This window comes from Panthera onca, chromosome D3, assembly GCF_046562875.1.
Source record: "Panthera onca isolate mPanOnc1 chromosome D3, mPanOnc1 haplotype 2, whole genome shotgun sequence".
NCBI classification, from domain to species: domain Eukaryota; kingdom Metazoa; phylum Chordata; class Mammalia; order Carnivora; family Felidae; genus Panthera; species Panthera onca.
In genome coordinates, this window is record NC_138350.1 from 80,119,311 (window position 1) to 80,140,906 (window position 21,596).

Sequence of the window (21,596 nt, forward strand, 5' to 3'; positions counted from 1 at the left end):
GGAGAGAGAGAAACACACCAGCTTTCTCTCATTAACTAGGTATAAACTACTGTTTCTCCTAAAAATGAAGGGTAAATGTTTAATCTTTTCCATTATTAGTTTCAGAATAAAAAGTTGAGTAATATTCAACCCCCAAGGATGGCAAATAAGGTTCTTTGCCCCTCTACTTCTTTTCTAGTCTTCTTTAGATGTTTGTCCTCCATAGTTGTGCCCTCTGCAGATCTGCCATTGAATTTAGAACATTGCAGTATAATTGATTCATTTGTTGATCTGTTTAACTGAACTTTACGTTCCTTGAGGGCAGGGACTCAGAAGCTAAGCCAAGTACAAGTAAGTTCTAAGTGAAACTAGATTTGTCATGCCCTTACTTATCTTACATAGATAATATCTGATAATTTTTTAATGGTGTAATTGCTTTGTCTTTTGGTGATTTTGATGCTTTTTCATTTTTTAATCAAAAGAATAACTGCATGTGGTTATAAAACAAATATAGTGGGCCAGTAATATAAATTAGTTCCTGGCCCTCAAACCCTCAACTCCACCAGAGATGATCATTTTCGGTTTTTTAGCTTTGGTTTTTGTAATTTTTTTTTTCAGAAAAATGGCCACGACTTCTTTCAACCCAAATGCCTTATTTACAATGTCACCTTGCTGTTTCTCTCAGTGACAAGTGGGACCTATATCCTCTCCCCTTGAAACTGGAGGGCTTTTGTGACTGTTTCAACCAGTAGAGTATGGCAGAGGTGACACTATGTGACTTCCAGGACCAACATTAAAGGGAATAGTTTCTGCTTCTCTGGAATACTTGATATTGTAGCCTTCATTCTAACTGCCCTGAGGCCACCGTGCTGTGTGGAAGCCCAAACTAGCCCATGCACAGACGGCTTGGAGAGGCCCTGGGATTTCATGCACATGTCCTACTGGCCCCAGATGTCTCAGCCCTCTGGTCTTTCAGCCCCAGCCAGTGTCTGACCACAACTGTACACATGGTTCCTAGCTAGACCTCAGGAGTTCCTGAGCCACAGAAATCAAGAGAGAAAGTAGTGCTTTAAGCCATGATGGTCAGGCTTCTTGGAGGCCAGACTTGGGAGGTTTTTGATTATACTAATGAAGTAGCACCTTCACTTACTTTGGGTTTAAGGCCCCATCATCACTGAACTATTGCTTACGATCTCCGTGGCAAAGACCATTCCGATGATCAGGCTAGCTCTCCTGCATAATGAGCTAAGCCCACTTGGCTTGTAATGGTTAACTGCCACTACTTGGCTTCTGCAACCGAAGGATCGGATCGTTCCAGCTCCGATGATATCAAAAAGACAGCAAAACACTTTGGAAAGCATCCTTTCACCCAACAAAGGTTTGGTTAAGGGACTGGGTTATTGACCTCTGGGAACAGTTGAGGCCTTGTGAATGGTTCTCACATGAGAAATCCACACCAGCATTTCTATCTCCTAAAGATGTTGGGTTCTTCCTTTTACATTACATATTAATGGAGTTCCAAGTGAGTCGATTGTTGAATTGTTTCTTCAAGCCGCCAAGCAAACAATTAAAACCACTCCCAGCAGCTCAAACTAAAACAGTAAATTCAGTCTGTGACTGAAATCACATCAATAGATTCGATCTGAAACTAGGTTCTCCTTTTCTTGGCTGATCACCAAAATCCCCACACACAATGCCCCAAGTATTTCCTGAGACTCAGAAGCCCCCACATCCTTCTAAATATACATATCCCAATACTGTGCACCCTGCTCCTTCCCTCCCAAATTTCCTTACCTTCACATAACCTCCCCCCACTACCAACCCCAAACCCAAACTTGTTGAATCTGAATTCAACTGGTATCACTTGGTAAGGTAACCTGCAGGATCAACTATTAAGTTTCACTTGATTATTTTAGTACTGTGGATGCAGGATATGTTTGTAGTCCTAGTCTCAGAAGATCCTTGGGCTGCTCTCCTGGCCTTGACCTCAACTAGCAGCCCTTCGAGTTCTCGTGCCTTCATTCTGTTCTACAGCAGCTATGAAGTGGTTCCCCAATGTCTTGTCCTCACTGGGGACTTCCTCCATGCAGCCGTAAGGTAATTAGCTGTTTCACCACAGGTACCAGGTTCTCATTGGGTTGGATGATATTGATGCTGCTACAGTCCTGCTTTTAACATCCTGCCATCTTTGTGGTGCTCCAGACGGATGGACCTAGATGGCACCTGGTTAACCAAGGCTAGTCAGGTGCCCCTGTGATGCCTGCCAGACGATGAAGAAAAACAGGATGTCCCCACTGTGGTTTCTGCAGCAGGCGGCCAGGGGCATTCCCCAAACCAGGAAGGCAGTTTGGATGAACAGCACTCCTCCAAAGTACATTTGTTTGAGGAGTATGTTGTCCTGTTTCTCTCTTTCTCCCTCTCTCTTCTTAAAACCTGTTCTGTTGTTTCATAGGGTTCCCAAGGGGGAGACAAATGCCTGTGATCAGGTGTCAGCCTAACGGTACCTTGTTGTTGTTGGTTTTTTTAAGTTTATTTTTTGAGAAAGAGCACGAGTGGGGCAAGGGGCAGAGAGAGAGGGAGACACAGAATCCGAAGCAGGCTCCAGGCTCTTAACCAAGCGAGCCATCGAGGCACCCCCCCCACCCCCACCTAAACTCTTAATTAAAAACTTGTACTTATTTTGGGAAACTAAAACTTTTTTTTATTTTTTTAAAATTTTTTAATGTTTTATTTATTTTTGAGACAGAGACAGAGCATGAACGGGGGAGGGTCAGAGAGAGAGGGAGACATAGAATCTGAAGCAGGCTCCAGGCTCTGAGCTGTCAGCATAGAGCCCGACGCGGGGCTCGAACTCATGGACCATGAGATCATGACCTGAGCCGAAGTCGGAAGCTTAACCGACTGAGCCACCCAGGTGCCCCCAAACTCTTTTTTAAATGTTTATTTATTTTGAGAGAGAGAGAAAGAGAGAATCCCAAGTAGGCTCCGTGCTGTCAGCGTAAAGCCCCAAGCGGCACCTGATTCTCAGGAACCTGGAGATCATGACCTGAGCCGAAATCAAGTTGGACTCTTGACTGGGCCACCTAGGTGCCCTGGGAAATTTAAATAAAAATGGAAACAAAGAAAAAAACTAACAAGTATCCATATTTCTACCACCCAAATTTAGCCACTGTTAATTTCTTGATGTATCTGTTTTCATTCTTAATTTTTTTTTAAAGGTGAAAATGGGGGGGGGGGGGCAAAATTATAAACACTGTAAAGTAGTAACACTTAGAAAAAATCCAAAGATTCATTCGCTCAATAAATATTTATTGACCACCCACCAGGCACCAGGCACTGTTCCAGATATTGAAATACAGCAAAGAAAAAAAAAAAAAAGACAAAATCCCAGCTCTCACAGAACATACATGTTAGTAGGAGAAATTACAAATAAGGAAAACAGTACACTATACAATATGTTACATGGTAAGTGCTACAGAGGAAAATAAAGGCAGGGAATGGGTATAAGGAGCGTCAGGAGGGATTGCAAGTTTCAACAGGATGAGCAGGGACTGCCTCACTGAAAAGGTGACATCTGAAAATAGGAGATGAAAGAGGTAGAGAAAATTTAAAAAATCAACCAAAATCTCACTACCCACAAATAAGATAACGAACACAAGGTGAAAATAATTCGTTATGTTTCTCTGTGTACGTACAGATATCTGGATGAATGTTTATATGGACAGATACAGCTAGGAGAACTATACTGTTATAAAAATGGGTTCAAACTACAAAATTTTTTAATCATCGATGAATTTACCAAGGATCTACTTTTTAGAGAGATAGATAATATATACGTAGAAATACAGACAGATCTATGTATCACCCAGATCCAGATTTGGGATTAACTAAAGTCCAGTATCAACTGGGTTAGAATGGATATTTTGGTCACAGGCTTCCAAGTCACGGACAGGACCCATCTCTCCACTGACTCAGGTGTTAATTCTTGAGCTTCCGTTTGTAATGTGTCCTAGCTTTCTATGGGAAGGTCTGCACATCTTTCAGATTTATTTTGAGGCAGTGGGTGCTTTCTGATGCTATTACAATTGGTACTATTTTCCTAACTTCAGTTCCTGATTGTTGCTCAAATACCATGATTTTATTAACTCTGCATCCTATCATCTCGTTAAATTCAAATTCGGAGTTTATATTAATTTGGATGTGCTACATATATGATGTCCCCTGCGAAGGACAATTTTGTGTCTTTGTTTTTAATCCCTAAACTTAGACTCTCCTGTCCAAAGTTGAAAAGAAGTGGTGATAGCAGGCTCCAGTATCTTTTTCCTGATCTCTGGGGGGTAAAGTTTTCAAAAATTCACAATTAAGTATGGTGCCTGCTATAGCGCTTTTTTCTTCTTGGTAGATGCCCTTTCTTAAACTAAGAAGCTCCCTTCTGTTCCTAGTGTGTGACGTTTTTAAAACAAATCATACGTGGGTACTGGATTTTATCACATGCTTTTTAGGACTCTACACATGTAACTTCGGTATGTTATTTTTACAAATGCAATAAATTAGTTTTTCCATTTAAATTATGGACACGCTGTGTTTTGTGTGGCGTCACGTGAACGGAAACTTGACCTCTGTGGTGTGACACCTCTTGCCACGGCAGATTTCAAGGTACCGGCGTGAGCTCCCAGACCTCTCAGGTGGGGAGACACGTGCACTGGTCCTCGTAAGCTGACACGAGCCAGCGCTGGCGAACCTCGGCCTTCAGTCCCTGGTAACCAAGACTGAGATTTATCATTTCACTAGACCAGCAAGAACAAAGCCACTTCAAATTCTCTATTTTATAAAAAGTCTCACAGATAATCCAGGAAGTAGATAAGGACTTGACACCCTGATTTCTCGAGCCTTCAGCAAGTACCTAATAAGAGAGGTCACACACTGTGCCAGCTGCAGGAGAAAATGTAATATCGCTTTGAAGAGCTTACAGTGTAAATGATCTAAACAAGATTAATAGAATGTGCTTGCAATTTGGATAAAGATTTTAAGACAGGAGTAGCAATTTATTACTAACGGAATCCAAAGGTAGGATGGGGTGAGTTTAGGAACGCTCCTTCAAGAGATTATACACGTCATGAGCTAGGTCTTAATAGAGATAATGGGATTTGGACCAGCAAAGAAGAAAGGACTCTATGTGCGAGTAACAAAATTGACATAAAGAAGGTACAGAGGTAGGAGATGACGTGACATCTAAGAGAGCTCATAAAGTTGAGATAAATTCGGTGTCCATGCTGGGCATTCACTGTCGCTTCATTTGCAACAGCGTCGAGCAACATTTATGGCTACAAGGTTAAGGAGCTGTGTCTCAATTTCTCAACCATGCAAGTAGGTAAATGGGACTTCATATTAATAATCAAATATACATACTCATTCTGTTTTTCTGCATGTAGATGACAGTGAACTCAAAAGTCACTTTTCTACTGAAACTCTTTTTACTAAGACCCCTGTAATTTTCAGGCTGCGAAAAAGAATGTTCTTTAACATCTAGGGTGTGGCTCATAGAGGTACTCAAGTAGCCTCAGAAACCATCTACCCAAAATTTCATAATGGTCAAGGTTCAGACACAGCCTGAGTAATCTGTCCACAAGGAACTCAGGGGAAATGGCCTATGTGCTACCATTCTAGGATAAGTCTAAAATTATATGACTCCAGAAATAGGTTTAGAACCAGAAATGTTAAAAATGTAGAAGATGCAATGCAGAAAATGGAGCTATGGCCACAAGTGATATGGGTACTGAGATACAGTTCTCAAAGCCCATGTGGGAATCAAGTGTGATAAAGTACCCATTTATCATCAACACTATACTTCTATACCATTGGGTCATGTATTTTATCAAATTATTTAAAATACTTCCTCAAAACAAATTCTAGATTTACAAAAAATTCTGGATTTCAACTATTAATTATAATAACATAGTTATGTGAATTCTCTTAGTATAATTAATAGCAACACTATATAATTCCAAGGCTGATAAAGAATATAAATTATCTTACAAGGCAGCCACAAAGAATTACGTTAGTCTGCCAAATTAATTCCAAACTCTCACATAAAAGTTGCCGAAGAATGGAGTTTTCAGGGATACATTCTTATTTAATGATTTCTAATGATTTCTTTGTACGTAATCCATTCAGATACTATTTTCTTCCATACAGGAGATCCCAAAATAAAGAAGCATACACAGAATATAGCCAATAGTAGGTTATATCAATTTACTTCACTAAGAACAGCTTATTTCAGGCCTATGATTTCCATTTAGTATCAACAAAAACAATCTGTACAGAAAACCGAAAGGCAACCAGAAAGCATTATATGTAAAATGTGCAAATATACTTTAAAATGCGAGTTACTCTATAGCATTTGCAAGGTAGAACTTTACAGTAATTAAGGAACCTATCTCATTCCAGCTAATGTAATAATCCTTTTGCATATATAGCCAATGCAAATGCACAAGGCACAACTTAGTGTTGATGCTAAAGTGTCTAACATACACCCTCAGATTATTTATTTGAAGATATTAAAATAACGTATCATGTTTGTATTTTATTATTTAATGAGACATTAGTTCATTTCTAAAGCTTCACAAGCATTATACTGATAACATATGTGTGGCCAAGACAAACTATTCCCTGAACTTAAAAGGTAAAAGATAAAACCCTTGGTAGCCTATATTAAAAAAAAAAAAATTACATATATATGTACACACACACCCACAAGAAACTTGCCACAATTCAAAGGGAGGCCATTCCTTTTAGCAAAGGTTCCCATTATAGCATTTCATGACAGAGTTATTTAAAAAGTATGTATTTATTTGCCATCCGTTTTGGTCAATCTTGCTACAAAAAGACACTGAAATAGACAATTTTCTTCTTCAAGATAAAGACAATGCCTAATTTAGAAAGTCTTTCTTTTGAGACTGCACAGTGAAAGGTATTATTTAATTAAATATAGAAGCCCATTGTTTTTAAAGAAATTACTGAAATCTACACAAAGAAAAATGTCAGCCTATCAAAACTCAATGAGACCCGGCTAGAACACAATTCAAAATCTTTCAAGCCCAATCACAGTGCTCTTTGCTAGTATTGCCCATCCCTGAGAATAAAGATTCTATCATTTAATAAAGTAAATAAATTTTACATTGAAGCAAATGATGCTTAAGAATTTTTTTTTTCAAAATATAAAATAAGCCCTATTACATTCTGGTAAAAAAAAAAAAAAAGAAAGAGAGAGAGAGAGAGAGAGAGAGAGAGAGAGGAAATAAAAAATAAATGCTCTTTGTAAAGACCACCCATCCTAAATATTGGTATCTCAATCAATTTTAATCCTCTTCTTAACTGGGCAATTCCTATTTTTTGCCATTCATATATCACCGATCTCTTTATAATCCATTATTTTATCATTTTTGTTAACAGGAGCATTTAACTGGTAATGGAGCAAAGGTACATATAAAATTAAAGGGACTCTGGAGTGAGATCTGTATTTTCCTGTGGTAAAAGAGTTTTACTGGAAACAATCTGAATGCCATTAAGAAAGGCAAAAGTACCTACGAAGGAAAGAACACACATGGTAAACGTCCTCCTTGTTATCTTTGGTTTAGCCTTCTTGGCCAAAATCTTCCGTAAACTTCTTCAATTTCAACAAGTCATGTTCATTGACTGTGGGCTTTGTGTTAGACAGTGACCGTAACATATCCGACTGTCAGGGAAAAAGAAGGGAGGTGTTAGTAATAGGTTTAATCAACTAAAAACCACTGTGTCATCATTATTACTACTGACTTTCCATCTAAGGTTAAATCTAAGTATTTGCAGTGTGCCATAAGTTATTCACAACAAACTCTCTTATTCTTCTAGAGAAAATCTTTGATCATGTTATTCTTTTGCACAGCAGCTTTCAAATGGTTGCCTTGTTCTGACCACAACTTTCAATGGCTCCCCACTACCCATCAGAAGTACAATCCTGTTAATAAGCCTGAGGCTCTCCAGAATAAGGCCCTCCAGAATATGTCCCTGATCTCTTTCCTAGTCTTACCTGTTTTTCTTTCTTAAACAAGAGAGTTCACCAAGTGCAATTCAAAAGGAACATAATCATTCACTTACAGAAATCATTCACTTACACTTATGTGAAACACAATACCATTTAATTAAAACCAACTATCAGAATTTTTTAGCTATTAGTCAAAATTATGATCAAATGGTAAGAAAATATGCTAATATTAGGGAGTCATTAAAAAATTAAGTTCTAGGCTATGTCTCTTATATGAAAAATGATCTAAAGAACAAAATCTTTAAAAAATAATATAGCAAGGACTGCAACAACTGAATAACTTTTCAGAGAAGCAGTATGGTTAACACATAAATATATCCATAGACATACTTATGTACTTATAGAGGTACATGTACGTCTATAGATATAGAGTATATACCATGTAAGTAAGTTTTTTTTCTGGAAGTTACTGTTAATTCTGACACAAAGCTCTTTGCAAATACGTAACTGAAGTAGAAGATTTAAAAAAAACTGAACATTCACTAATAAGAAAACATAAAAACAGTAAATGTAGCTTTTCAATCACAGTAAGCTTCCTATACGTTACAAAATAAGTCTTACAAATTATTTTAATTCCTCCAATAAAAACTACAGAACTTTAATTTTTTATCATAAAAACTTGGTTTCAGGATTTTTTTTTCAAGCACTATAATATTTACACTTCCTATGAAGCCTGAAGAAGTAAAACAAAAATACCATCACGAATACTATGATACATGCATTAGGGTTTCCAGATATTTTACAAAATCTTAGAATCCCCAGAAAAGAAATTTTCAACAATTCCACTTTTTATTAAGTCTTGACAATAATTTATAGATAAGTCTTTTGGTGATCGTATCCCAGCTGTAAGACCTATAAACTTAGAAACCTGTTTTTGAAAAATAGCTTTTTCACTTAAAATTAAATTTTCCTTAAAGCCCAAGAAAATATTTTAAAGATAATTATTTGTTACATTTTAAGTTTAATTATCTTTACAACTTTTTAACTGAATAGTTAGTATTACACACACTAACAATTTCCTAGCTAATTTTACGTAAAATGTTTACCTTTGTCTCACAAATTACAAATTATGTTTTAAGTTTTTTGTTAAAAGCAAACAAAATGTCAAACCATGCAAACAACTGGCTCCAGAAGTTTATCCCCAGGGACGTCCATCCATGTCATTTCAATGGCACCAGGGTCACCTGGAGAACACGGTGTTAGCAGATCATCTACTATTTTGTTAGGATCAGCTCGTGAAGGTCCGCGAACCTGGAGTAAATAGTAATCTGAAATATTTACTTGAACAAATTAACAAAATTAAGGTTTAGGCCATTATCAGGAAATGTGAAAGTGTACCATTCTATACTTTGTTAAAATGTTGACTTCCACAAATAAATAGAATATACAACAAAATGGAGCTAGCTGTCTTTGGGTGATGGGATAGGTTTTGCTTAGTTTTAATTTTTTTCTTGATGCTTTCCTATAGTCTGAAATTTCCTACCATAAATTACTTACATGATCACAAGGAGAAAATGAATTAAAATTAAAAAACAAAACAAAACAGGTACCCGTGATTAAGAGTTCTCTTTTCTTCTCTAATGCTTATTAAATGCTCTTAGAGACCAAAAAAAAAGTAATCCTCAATAATTCTCCTAAGTTTCTCTATTTTCTAAAGCTGAGAAAGTTTCTGTGATATTTAGATTTATTAGTGTGAAATCACCGAATCTTTGTCTTTTTTAAAATTTCTTCTTTAAATATAAGCACAAAAATAAATGCTAAGTATAATTTCAGTGCTATTTTGTGATTCATAACTAATTTAAAATAAAATTTTAATAACACCCAGAGAGAGAACCTTTGTGACAGAGTCACACGCAAGTATTTTTTAGATGGCAACAAATCTATACCAGTTGGGAGCTGCTTTCACACTTATTTATTTGATGATCAATCTTAAGTATTATCCCAGGATTAGGGTAGGTGCAGAAAAATAAACATTCTAACTTCACTTATTATGTCTATTTTATTGTCTGTCTTTCCCCACCAGCCTTTCAGCTGCGGGGATTTTTGTTTGTAGGAAATGTGGTGCCAAAGAGAGCACAAGGGATTTTTGTTTTGTTTTGAATTTTTTTTCTTCATGTTTTTATTTATTTTTGAGACAGAGAGAGACAGAGCATGAGCAGGGAAGGGGCAGAGAGAGAGGGAGACACAGAATCGGAAGCAGGCTCCAGGCTCTGAGCCATCAGCACAGAGCCCGATGTGGGGCTCGGATTCACACACTGTGAGATCGTGACCTGAGCCGAAGTCGGACGCTCAACCGACTGAGCCACCCAGGCGCCCCGGGATTTTTGTTTTTGACTGTGGTGCTTCCTGACTTACCAGTACTTTAGACATTTGACAAAATAAACAGGCAATCTTGTTTTTGATTGAAATAATCATCCTTCAAAATGGGAGTAAAGCATGCAGCCACGGAGAGCTCTACCATAGCTGGTGATGCAGAGAAGGCCTGGTGTTAACCCTGATTCGGCTGCTTTGCCTTTGTCCTCCTAGTAAGGACCTGGCTTCCGGGTCGTGTAGCCTGTCCCGGTAGTAATACAGAGAATGGAATGAAAACTTCTGGGTAAGAAAGGACTGGATTCCTAAAAATCTATAGTTTCTAAATGGCAAAGAGAATTTAAAAGAAAATAACAGTGGCTGAGACTAAACTTGACCCTGAGCCTCCTGTATTTCCCTCAGTGATGAAATGGCTGAAGAAGTGGAAAGAGCGGTTTCCTGGGCTGCTCAGGTACCAGGACAGAGATGCTGTGTGAGAGCTGCTTCACTCCTCTCGCACAGAGCACTTCGAGGCAGTGTTGTCATCTCCACTTTAGAGAAGATACAAATGAGCTTGAAACGGGTAACAAAATGTGCTCAAGGAGATGTGACAAGCAAACTGTGAACTCAGGCTTTAAATTCAGGTTTTAATTCCAGTTCATCCTTTTCTTAAAATCTTATTTCATTGTGGGGTTAACAGACATACGTATGTAACTTACTCATGATATAGTAGTCTTGTCATAGATTGCTGGATTAGGTTTACTAATAGTTTTTCAGGATTCTCACATCAATGTTCATGAGTAACATTGGACACTGCAGCCCTTAGGAACAGGGTTAGTCCATATTACCTACTCCACTGTTACTTACAATGGACGTCCCAAGACCATGGTCGTTGGACAAAACACTATATGCTCAACTCATTCATGCAGACAGAATGGTGTATGGGAAGCAAGGCTTCACATTCCGAAGTACACGTGACCTAGAGAAAAATCACACCTCTGCACCCCTCCGGTTGTACCCCGGCAAACCAGGTCAGCGTCCAAGCCCCAGTTTTATCATGTTAACACCTACGTCTCAGATTAATGATCAACAGGTGGCGAAAGGCACCTCCTGCAGAGTTTTTGTGAGGACCAAATGCAACAGTAAGATAAAGAATAGAACACAGCGCCAGGCATGGGAATATTTAGTATCAGCCATTATTATTTTTACCCCCTTTTTTTTTTTATGAGACAGAGAGCACAGTGGGGGGGAGAAAGGGAGAGGAGTGGGGGAAAGGGGAGGGAGAGGAGAAGGGAGAGAGGGAGGGAGAGAGGAGGAGAGAGAAGCGGGGGGAGAGAGAGCGAGAGCGAGAGAGCAAGAGAATGAATCTCAAGCAGGCTCCACACTCAGCGCAGAGCCCATCGCAGGGCTGGATGCCACGACCCCTGGGACCACAGCCTGAGCAGAAGTCAAGAGTTGAACACTCAACTGACAGAGCCACCCAGGCGGCCGTTTTTGTTAATGAAGTGTAAATGCACCAGGTTCTGCTCAAAGATATTCCTTCTAGTTACATCAAAGGTAACTATATACTTAAAAGTATGTACTTTTAAGTACTCATACTTTCTATACTTACATCAAAATAATAAGTACTTAAAAAAATCACTGCACGTAACATTTTAAAATACTTTAAGGCTATTAATAAACTTTGTGGGAGAACTTATTTGCAATGAAATGGAAATGTCTATTCTATAAACGCACTTTAGTTTACAGAACTGAAACCTTCCTGAAATTCTCTGAAGACAAATTAATGATGGCCTGACTTTAAAAACCTATGAAAGGGTGGATCAAAGTTCCTTACCTTTTTAAAATGAGTAGCTGACTGTACTTTTCTAACAGGCTGCATGAGCGCATCACGCACAATGATACTTATGTCTGCTCCCGAATAACCATCGGTTTTCTTCCCAAGTTCTCGGAAGTCTGTTTCCGTTAGACTGTTCTGAGTGGTCCCCAAGTGCAATTTAAACATTGCTGCTCGGGCATGGGCCTCAGGCAACGGAATATAAATTCGTTTCTCGAATCTTGAAAGAAAAATTATACCAAGAATATTACTACATATATTTAATTTCAGTTGAAAATTCAGATTTTTCAAGAAGAAACAAGATACTCAGATGGTCTCATATATACAAAGCTAAGCTGGTTGATTTCTATGTGTCAGAGCTAAAGATATATATTTTGGTTAAACAGTGGGAAAATATCCAGAACATGTTAACAACTAACAAGTAAAACCAACATAGTCAGAGAACCAGTTTGGAGTGATTTAATCTTTCTCACATGATTTTTGGGTTATTTTGGCCATAGTCTTTGTATGTCTAGAGGTCACAACCTGGTATGTCTCACAAGATTAGCTCTCCATAGATTTATACTCTGAACTCCTGATCAAGGGATTATGGTTCATCATATGAAATAAGAGAGGACAAAATAATTCTCCAAATCCGAAACAGTAAAATTACTCAAAATCTTATATAATAAGCATATGTTGACACAAAATGTCCACTTTATCATAATAGGTACATTCAGAATAAATAGTTATACTATCTCATAAACACTGTTTTATTAAGAATAATTTTGCTTGCCTTCTTAGACAGCATTTGGAGATAGGAAGTAACAAAGGCCAATTTAAGTGGCTGTGAAGATTGTTCTCCCTTTAGGTAACTCTCTGTGGCAGTAAGAAGTTTAAGTTTCCATTATCTACAGACATGCATTTAGAACTAGACCAGTTTGCAAAAGTAACGGGCAGATTTCCTCTCTTGATACTGGACAGTAACCTAGCATCTTGGCAAAGCATCAAGTGAATGGGGTAAAAGCGGCAGGAACTGATGCTAATTTTTACCATGCAAAATTCAGTGACTGAAATAGGGAACTATGTGCGTGAAAAGTAACGAGACTAGAGGCACCCGGGTGGCTCAGTCGGTTAAGCGTCCAACTTCGGCTCAGGTCACGATCTTGTGGTTTGTGAGTTCGAGCCCCACGTCGGGCTCTGTGCTGACAGCTGAGCCTGGAGCCTGCTTCGGATTCTACGTCTCCTCCTCTCTGTGCCCCTCCCATGCTCATGCTCTGTTTCTCTCTGTCTCTCAATAAACATAAAAAAATAAATAAATAAATAAATAAAAGTAACAAGACTATATACCTTCCCTGTAGCTCAAGTTTCGTATGCAACTTAAAAATTATAGACAAATTTATTTTAATTACTTCCTTTTTAATGTTTATTTATTTTTGAGAGAGAGACAGAGCGTGAGCAGGGGAGAGGCAGAGAGAGAGAGGGAGACACAGTATCCAAAGCAGGCTCCAGGCTCTGGGCACAGAGCCTGACACGGGGCTCGAGAACCCACATACTGCAAGATCATGACCTGAGCCGAAGTCGGACACTCAACCAACTAAACCACCCAGGTGCCCCATAAACGTAAATTTTTTTATGAAAATATATCTTGGTTATCTATCATACTTTAACCTATGTAACTGTCATTTTGCTAAAATTTTATGTGAAAGTTTTCCATTGAAATATCAAGCTATATTTGTAAATTTTAGAAGCATCAGTGCCCACTAAGCATAGTCTGAATTACAAGTTAAGCATTAGGTAATATATGTTCCAATGTGAAAGATTCGTAAGTGGATATCTTGTAACTTTAATATAGCAAGCAAACAAACGCCTGCCTCTCTTCCTCCGACACTGGGGGTCAGCAGGACTAGGGCACATCAAAAAAATTCTAGGGGCGCCTGGGTGGCTCAGTCGGTTAAGCGTCTGACTTCGGCTCAGGTCATGATCTCGCGGTTCGTGAGTTCAAGCCCAGTGTCGGGCTCTGTGCTGACAGCTCAGAGCCTGGAGCCTGTTTCAGATTCTGTATCTCCCTCTCTCTCTCTGACTCTCCCCCGTTCATGCTCTGTCTCTCTCTGTCTCAAAAATAAATGTGAAAAAAAATTTAAAAAAAATTCTGAAAAGTTTTCAGAATGCCTCTTCACTAGACAAAAGGGAATTGCTACTGACTTGTTACATCTGTAGTTAGAAATAAGATCTTCACTATATTTTCATACCTTCTTCTAATGGCAGAATCCAGAACCCAGGGGATATTTGTAGCTCCCAGAACCAAAATTCCATCATTGTCTACACCAACGCCTGCACCAAAATAAGTAATATTTTAAATAATTTTCCGTTTTAGTGTTCTTTAAACATTGCCTATACGTTCTGTTAAGAATGTGGGGTTTTAATGTTATAGTGCCCCATCTTGAGAGAGTCTCTTTGAAAAATCAAATATCACATTATTAAAATACAATGCAAATATTCCCAAGAATCAAATCTGCTAGACTGTGGGCAAATACTATTAATATTCTTTTCAAAATATTTCTTGAAAGATTTCATTTGAAGTCTACAAATTCCTTTTGCTGATACTGTTCCTGGTATGATGTAAGTGAATATGCAAATCTTCCTGTTTCTGCCAGAGTACTGCAAGATGATTACACCATGGAGGACGACCGGAATGAAGCTTGGCATAATCAAACATGTGGTCTGCTAAAATGAAGAAATTCAGCTAGAATTTCACTGTTTCATTATTGTGATGATAATGGTGATACAATAACAGAAACTATGCGAAAAGCCAGTCAGCCTACCTTGCATTTGAACTAAGAACTCCGTCTTAATTCTACGGGCAGCTTCACTTTCGTTTTCGCTTCTTGAGCCACACAGAGAATCAATTTCATCGATGAAGATGATGGAAGGTTTACTCTCTCTGGCAAGCTGAAATAAGTTCTTAACTAGCCTAAAAATAAGAAAAGCTTTCAGCTTCTTAAAAGAATAGTAAATGACAAAGGACTTAATGAAAAAAAAAAAAAAACACAACACATATACAGTATTATAAGAACTCTACAGATTAAAAGGTCCAACCAACTATGTTTTGGTCTAGAAAATAAGAATACTACAACTGGATGATTCACTTTATGATTTACTAAACTATGCTATATATAACTATACATATGCTACCTTTTTCCTATGAAATAAATGTCAAACTAGGGACTGATCTGACAACGAAATGAATACTTATTTCATATTCAGACACTTCTCTGAATGTCTATTCATGATGTAGGAAGCCTCTTCCTTTATATACTGATATAGTGACTACCTGGCAAAGAAAAACTAAAAAGCCAAAAAAACCAAAAAAACAAACAAAAAAAAAAACCCCACCAAAACAACAACTTACTACTTACTTTTCACTTTCTCCCAGCCACTTAGAGACAAGGTCAGAGGAAGATATTGAAAAAAACGTTGAGTTGTTTGCTTCTGTTGCCACAGCTTTGGCTAAATAGGACTTTCCTGTTCCCGGTGGGCCAAATAACAGAATTCCCCTCCAAGGTGTTCTCTTGCCTAAAATTCGCATGAGAAAAATAACATGAGAACCTAAGACTGTTAATTTCAGTTACTAGAGACATCACCCATACTGAAGAATACTGTGGAGAAGTTTTCACTCTGCAGCTAACAGTAATTTTTTTTTTTTAAATAAATCAATCTAAGGTAAGTATGTCTTAGAAGTATTATATTTGCTTTTTCTAGAGACCACTTTGTCCAATGGGTTTACATAGATATATAATCCTTCTAATAGGAAGCTCAACTGCTTGCTCACTCATTCATTCAGCCACTATGCACTGAAACCACAACGTACAGACGGAGAACTGTGAATACAAGAGGATCTTGCAATCTAGTAAAGGCAGACTCGTTCAGCTAAAACGTACTACCTGATGGTCTACTGTGTATGATCCTTAATACCAGAACACTGTAGGACAAACTATATCCGTAGGGCAAGGGCAGCTGGAAACATTTTCTTTTAAATATTTGACGCTTGGGGGGATGAAACTAACACAGTTTGGGTGACCCCTCGCAAAGTTCTATTCAGTTCCTGATTCCACAAGGAGGCAAAGGTTACTATTACAGAGAGCCTATTCTTGTATTCTTGTTCAAGTGGTTGGGTAACGATAAGGGGACTCTACCTGAAATCCTAGTTTTGCCAAAATATAACAAGTGAGCAAATCAACTCTGTATTTCGATTTTCCTAATGAGAAATCATAACACTGCCTAAAATAAAACAGGCTGAGTTACATCTGGCAAAAAAATATTAACTATACACTTAAAAAACTTCTAGGTGCAAACTGGATGGGTACATGGTATCCATAGGAGAATGGCATGTGGGGTGCCTCGGGTGGCTCAGTGGGTTAGGCATCGTGGAGGCTTGATTTCTGCTCAGGTCATGATCTCACGGTTCATGAGATCCAGCTCTGTGTCTGGCTCTATATGTGGAGCCTGCTGGGGACTCTCTCTCCCTCTCTCTCTGACCCTCACCTGCTTGCATGCACTCTGTCTCTCAAAATAAATATATAAACTTAAGAAAATAAAAAAAGAATAAAAATAAAAGAATGACATGCAGATTACTAATGGCAAATCTGAGTATTGTTACATAAGCCTCATCTTTGACTTGAATTCTATCTTCCTATTTTAAATGTCTACAATTGTAAGTCAGTGTTCCCTTAAATGTGGTACATATAATTAGTGGCATATGAAGTGCTTTCTATGCAGCACACAAATACTTTGTATTTAAATAATTTTTAAATATTAGAAAATTATTAATTTTTTTCCATTTATAGCAGGCACAAAGCAATCTTTTAAAATGAAGTTAATATAGGGGCGCCTGGGTGGCTCAGTCAGTTACGTTGCAGACTTTGGCTCAGGTCATGATCTCACGGTTCATGGGTTCGAGCCCCATGTCAAGCTCTGTGCTGACAGCTTGGGGCCTGGAACCTGCTTCGGATTCTGTGTCTCCCTCTCTCCGTGACCCTTCCCCATTCATGCTCTGTCTCTCTCTCTCTCTCAAAGGTGAATAAACGTTAAAAAAATTTTTTTAAATGAAGATAGTACATAAAAATAAGATGACTTAAAAGTTCAAATACAGACAAAACAATCTACGGTGTTAGAGGAGTCAAGAGAGTGATTACCTTTGCAGAGGAAAGATTTGGCAGAGGGAGACTTCTGGGTTATTGGTATTATTTCTTGATCTGTGTGATGATGATTACATAGATATACTTACTTTCTGATAACTTATGAAGCTGAACACTTACAGGTTCCTGCTGGTCTCTGTATATTTAGGCTATACAAATTTGCTCTATAAATGAGTGATTTAAAGAAAAATTTAAAAAAATAATAATGGTACACATATATGGAAACAATCATAAAGAAGATACATAAATGACGTGTTTGCAAAACAGTGATGTAAGTAATATAAAATGATCTCAACCATACTTTTGTGCCTTTATAGAATCATGATGTCAACTTTTAATTAAAAAAAATTTTTTTTAATGTTTATTTTTGAGAGGGAGACAGAGTGCGAGAGGGAGACACAGAACCCGAAGCAGGCTCCAGGCTCCGAGCTGTCAGCACAGAGCCCGCCGCGGGGCTCAAACCCACAAACCGTGAGATCATGACCCGAGCTGAAGTCTGACACTTAACAGACTGAGTCACCCAGGCACCCCCACGATGTCACTTTGACACTGTTAATTTCCTATTTCTGAAGTTAGGTTGTAAGTCATACCTTGCTAGGTGGACCACTGGGGGCCCACGGGTTCTCTGCCCATCACTACTCTATACGACAGTACCTTCTGGAAGTGTTCAGCTTGAGGCCAACAGCACAGATCCGCTCTCTACATAAACCAGCTTGCTTCTAAAAGGGAAGCCCTGTTTCACTGTGACACTGTGGGTACAGCCACAGCACAAACACAGGCAGGCTCTCGGTCATACACAGGACGAAATGAAGGAAAGGTGCAGCACAAATCACCTACTGCTGGAGCTGTAACTTCAACGACACCCAGACGGCTGGCTTAGCAATATTCTGTCACAGTGAGAAGCAGCTGTCCCTAGAGGTAGGTACTTCATCTGAAAATGGTAAATAATTCCTATTCCTCTTTTCAAGAAATGGAAGAACTCTCATAAAACTAGTGCATGGCCACTGCAAAAACTTCAGATGAAAGTTCAAAGAAGTAAAAATCACCCCTAATCTTATCACCCAGGCATAGCCTTAACATTTTGGTCGGTCTACTTTTACTTCCCCGCACACACATTTATTTAACAAATATAGAGACATACCACACACGTTTATAACATGGGATTTGACCTTTATCATACACGTGGGCATGCCTTCATGTTAATAATGTAGATCTGTAAATGTGCCCTATATTTTAGTGAGCACACAGCACTCCACTGCATGTCGGTGATCACCCTACTGGTTGACATTTACATTGTGTGGCTATATATCTATATATGTACATATTACAAATATGCGTATGAAATAAATACCTTTGTGTAAAGGTGTATCACCACCTCATAACAGAACTGATGTAAGCTGTTACCTTATAATACAAAAATTCACAACACTCTACTTCAGTCATCAATGACTTTTTAAACAATGACCAAAAAAATATTTAACATTCATCTCACCTGTAAAAAGATGAGGAAATTTAATAGGCAAGATCACAGCCTCTTTCAGTGCCTCTTTGGCTCCTTCAAGACCAGCAACGTCGCTCCATTTCACATTTGGTCGCTCTATAACAATGGCACCTACAAAAACATTATGTCACCTTTAAATTAAGGAAGACTATTCTATCAAATGTAGAATACAACACGAAATAATGACGTTCAAGAAACACGTTATAAAACTGTCTGGAAAAGTTTTATCTATTAAGAACCTTTTAGAACTCATGTGACAAGGAAGTAGTTATTAGGGCGGAGTCAACAGGAGTCTGGAAGCTGGGGTGGGCGACTAGATCACCTCGGGGAGGTCACTTAGCTTTTCTATTTCTGCTTCCTCACTGTAAAATGGAAATAACACTATCTGCCCAAACTACTTAAGATGGGTTAGCGTAAGGATCAAATGACATAATGAATACTAGAGTGTTTGGAAAATCACCAGACATTACAGCAAGTGGCGGTCATGTTTGAATGCACTAAAGTATCGGAAGTACTTGTTCAATGGGGGCTGATCTACTAGTTCTTTTTTTTTTTTTTAACAAAAACACCCAGTGATCTAATGCTCTCCTTAACCACAAAAAGAAAAATGTCCTCAAAAGTTTTAACTGATGACAGACAGATGGATGCACAGATAAATAGTAGGGAGAAGGGAAGGGAGGGGATGATGGAAGAGAGAGAAGTGTGCTCTTGTAGATTTGCAGTATTTTCCTAAGATTTGCCAAATTTTCTTTTTGGCTTCTAAATAGACCTACTTAAAATTTTTGTACATTAAAAAAGCTATCTAAATGATTTAGTTTTTCTGTATAATATATTCAAAGGCGACACTAATTGTTGCAGTAAGAATCCACAAAAGATTTCTTCTAATATAGCTTATTGGCAAAACTTTAGTTATTCTTTTATCAAAAGCTTTTCGAAGGCACCTTTGTGGCTCAGTCGGTTAAGTGTCTGACTTCGGCTCAGAGCCTGGAGCCTGCTTCTGATTCTGTGTCTCCCTGTCTCTGTGCCCCTCCCCTGCTTGCATTCATTCTCTCTCTCTCTCAAAAGTAAACATTAAAAAAAAAAAATAACAACAAAAAAGCATTTCCAAAAGCCAGTTCTAAGGTGATATATAACTGTTTTAAGTATAACAAAATATTACCACTTACACAGTCTGCTGATTACCAATAAATTTAGTTTTATGGGTATTTCTTCTTGTTAGGAAAGATCATCTATTATTCAAAGAGTAATTATATTACACAACCTACTTAAATTATGAAAATCTTTAGCTATAGATCTAAATTAAATGAAACTGGGGTGCCTGGCTGGCTCAGTCAGTGGAGCATGTGACTCTTGATCTCAGGGTTTTAAGTTCGAGCCCCACGTTGGGTGCAGAGATAACTTAAAAAAATAAAATCTTGAAAAAAAAATTGAAATGAAACCTTAAACACTTTCTACATTCTAAAAGTTTACAGTAAGTATAAGGTAAAGCCAATTCACTTTTTCTTTTCTATGTTCCACTCAGATTAGTAAGGAAACATTTACAACACCCCATAGGATTTTGTGATAGGTAAACAAAAGTAAATTTACTTTAAATTATGTAAATATCATCTGGCCAATTAAAGTTTTTCCTAAGTATGAATTTTCTAAATATGCCATAATTTATCTTAACACTTAATTAATACTTTTCAAAGTTGAAAAGTGACTTTGGAATGTTTAGTGATAAAAAATTCAGATAAAAGTAACATTGACAAAAGTAGTAACTAAAAAGGAGGAGAAGGATTATTGGGAATACAAGCCAAATGATTTGTTTTCCAATTATATAAATTCAGCCAGTCTTTGACTCTACTCTTTATTACACTAATGTTATTTAACCTCAAAAAAAAAGTCCGTGAGCATCAAAACAGCTAACAGAAAACTCAAATCATAAATTATTTAATTTTAATAATCAAATATTACATTTAAAATCATAACTTAAAACAGAAGTAAAAGATTTAAAATACTCTTTCAGGGAAAAGAGGCAAGATTCAAGAAAGGCTATTTTACAGTGAAATCCATGAGCAACTCTTGAAAAGACGGAAAAAATGACTTAGATATGAAAGGATAGGATTTCATACTACACTTCATCCTGAAATTCCAAATAAATGTTCTCATTTATGTGTTTTCAGCATTTGTATTTTTGTACACCTCTGGTCCTTATCATTACTGATTTTTTTTTAACGTTTGTTTATTTTTGAGAGAGACAAAGACAGAATGGGAGTGGGTTAGGGGCAGAGAGAGAAGAAGACACAGAACGGGAAGCAGGCTCCAGGCTCCGAGCTGTCAGCACAGAGCCCGACGCGGGGCTCGAACTCAGGAGCTGTGAGATCATGACCTGAGCCAAAGGTGGACGCTCAACCGACTGAGCCACCCAGGGGCCCCTATCATTACTCATTTTTAAAGAAAAATTCCCTATTAAAAATTGGCTTGTATCTTTTCCAAAACTAAAGATACCATCCAGTTTTTACTTTGTGGGGGAGAGAGGGGAAACAAAAGCAGGACAGAAAAAAATGTCTTTTGCCACCTGGCACAGACCACGGGGTTGTCCAGCAGAGCTCACTGAGTAGCAAGCGTGTGCTCGCACCGCTCCAGGCAGTGCTGCTGTGGCAGCAGAAACGCGGTCTTTGCTTTTTGATTTTATCCACCACTCAAGCTCTCAGACGTACAAGTATCCTCACTAACGGTAGCATTTCC

General features: G+C 38.0%; 1 protein-coding gene across 1 annotated transcript in view; it reads right to left on the reverse strand.

The window, feature by feature from the left end:
• Positions 1–4,409: 4,409 nt before the first annotated feature.
• The window catches only part of VPS4B (vacuolar protein sorting 4 homolog B), a 33,432-nt gene continuing 16,245 nt past the window's right edge, over positions 4,410–21,596 (reverse strand). Inside the window, exons 5-11 of the mRNA XM_060614029.3 lie at positions 18,858–18,977; positions 15,587–15,743; positions 14,993–15,141; positions 14,420–14,501; positions 12,189–12,408; positions 9,173–9,313; positions 4,410–7,714 (exon numbers count right to left, since the gene is read on the reverse strand). Of these exons, the coding sequence (XP_060470012.2) occupies positions 7,613–7,714; positions 9,173–9,313; positions 12,189–12,408; positions 14,420–14,501; positions 14,993–15,141; positions 15,587–15,743; positions 18,858–18,977 (971 nt within the window). The 3' untranslated portion in view covers positions 4,410–7,612. The remainder of the gene's footprint in view (positions 7,715–9,172; positions 9,314–12,188; positions 12,409–14,419; positions 14,502–14,992; positions 15,142–15,586; positions 15,744–18,857; positions 18,978–21,596) is intronic.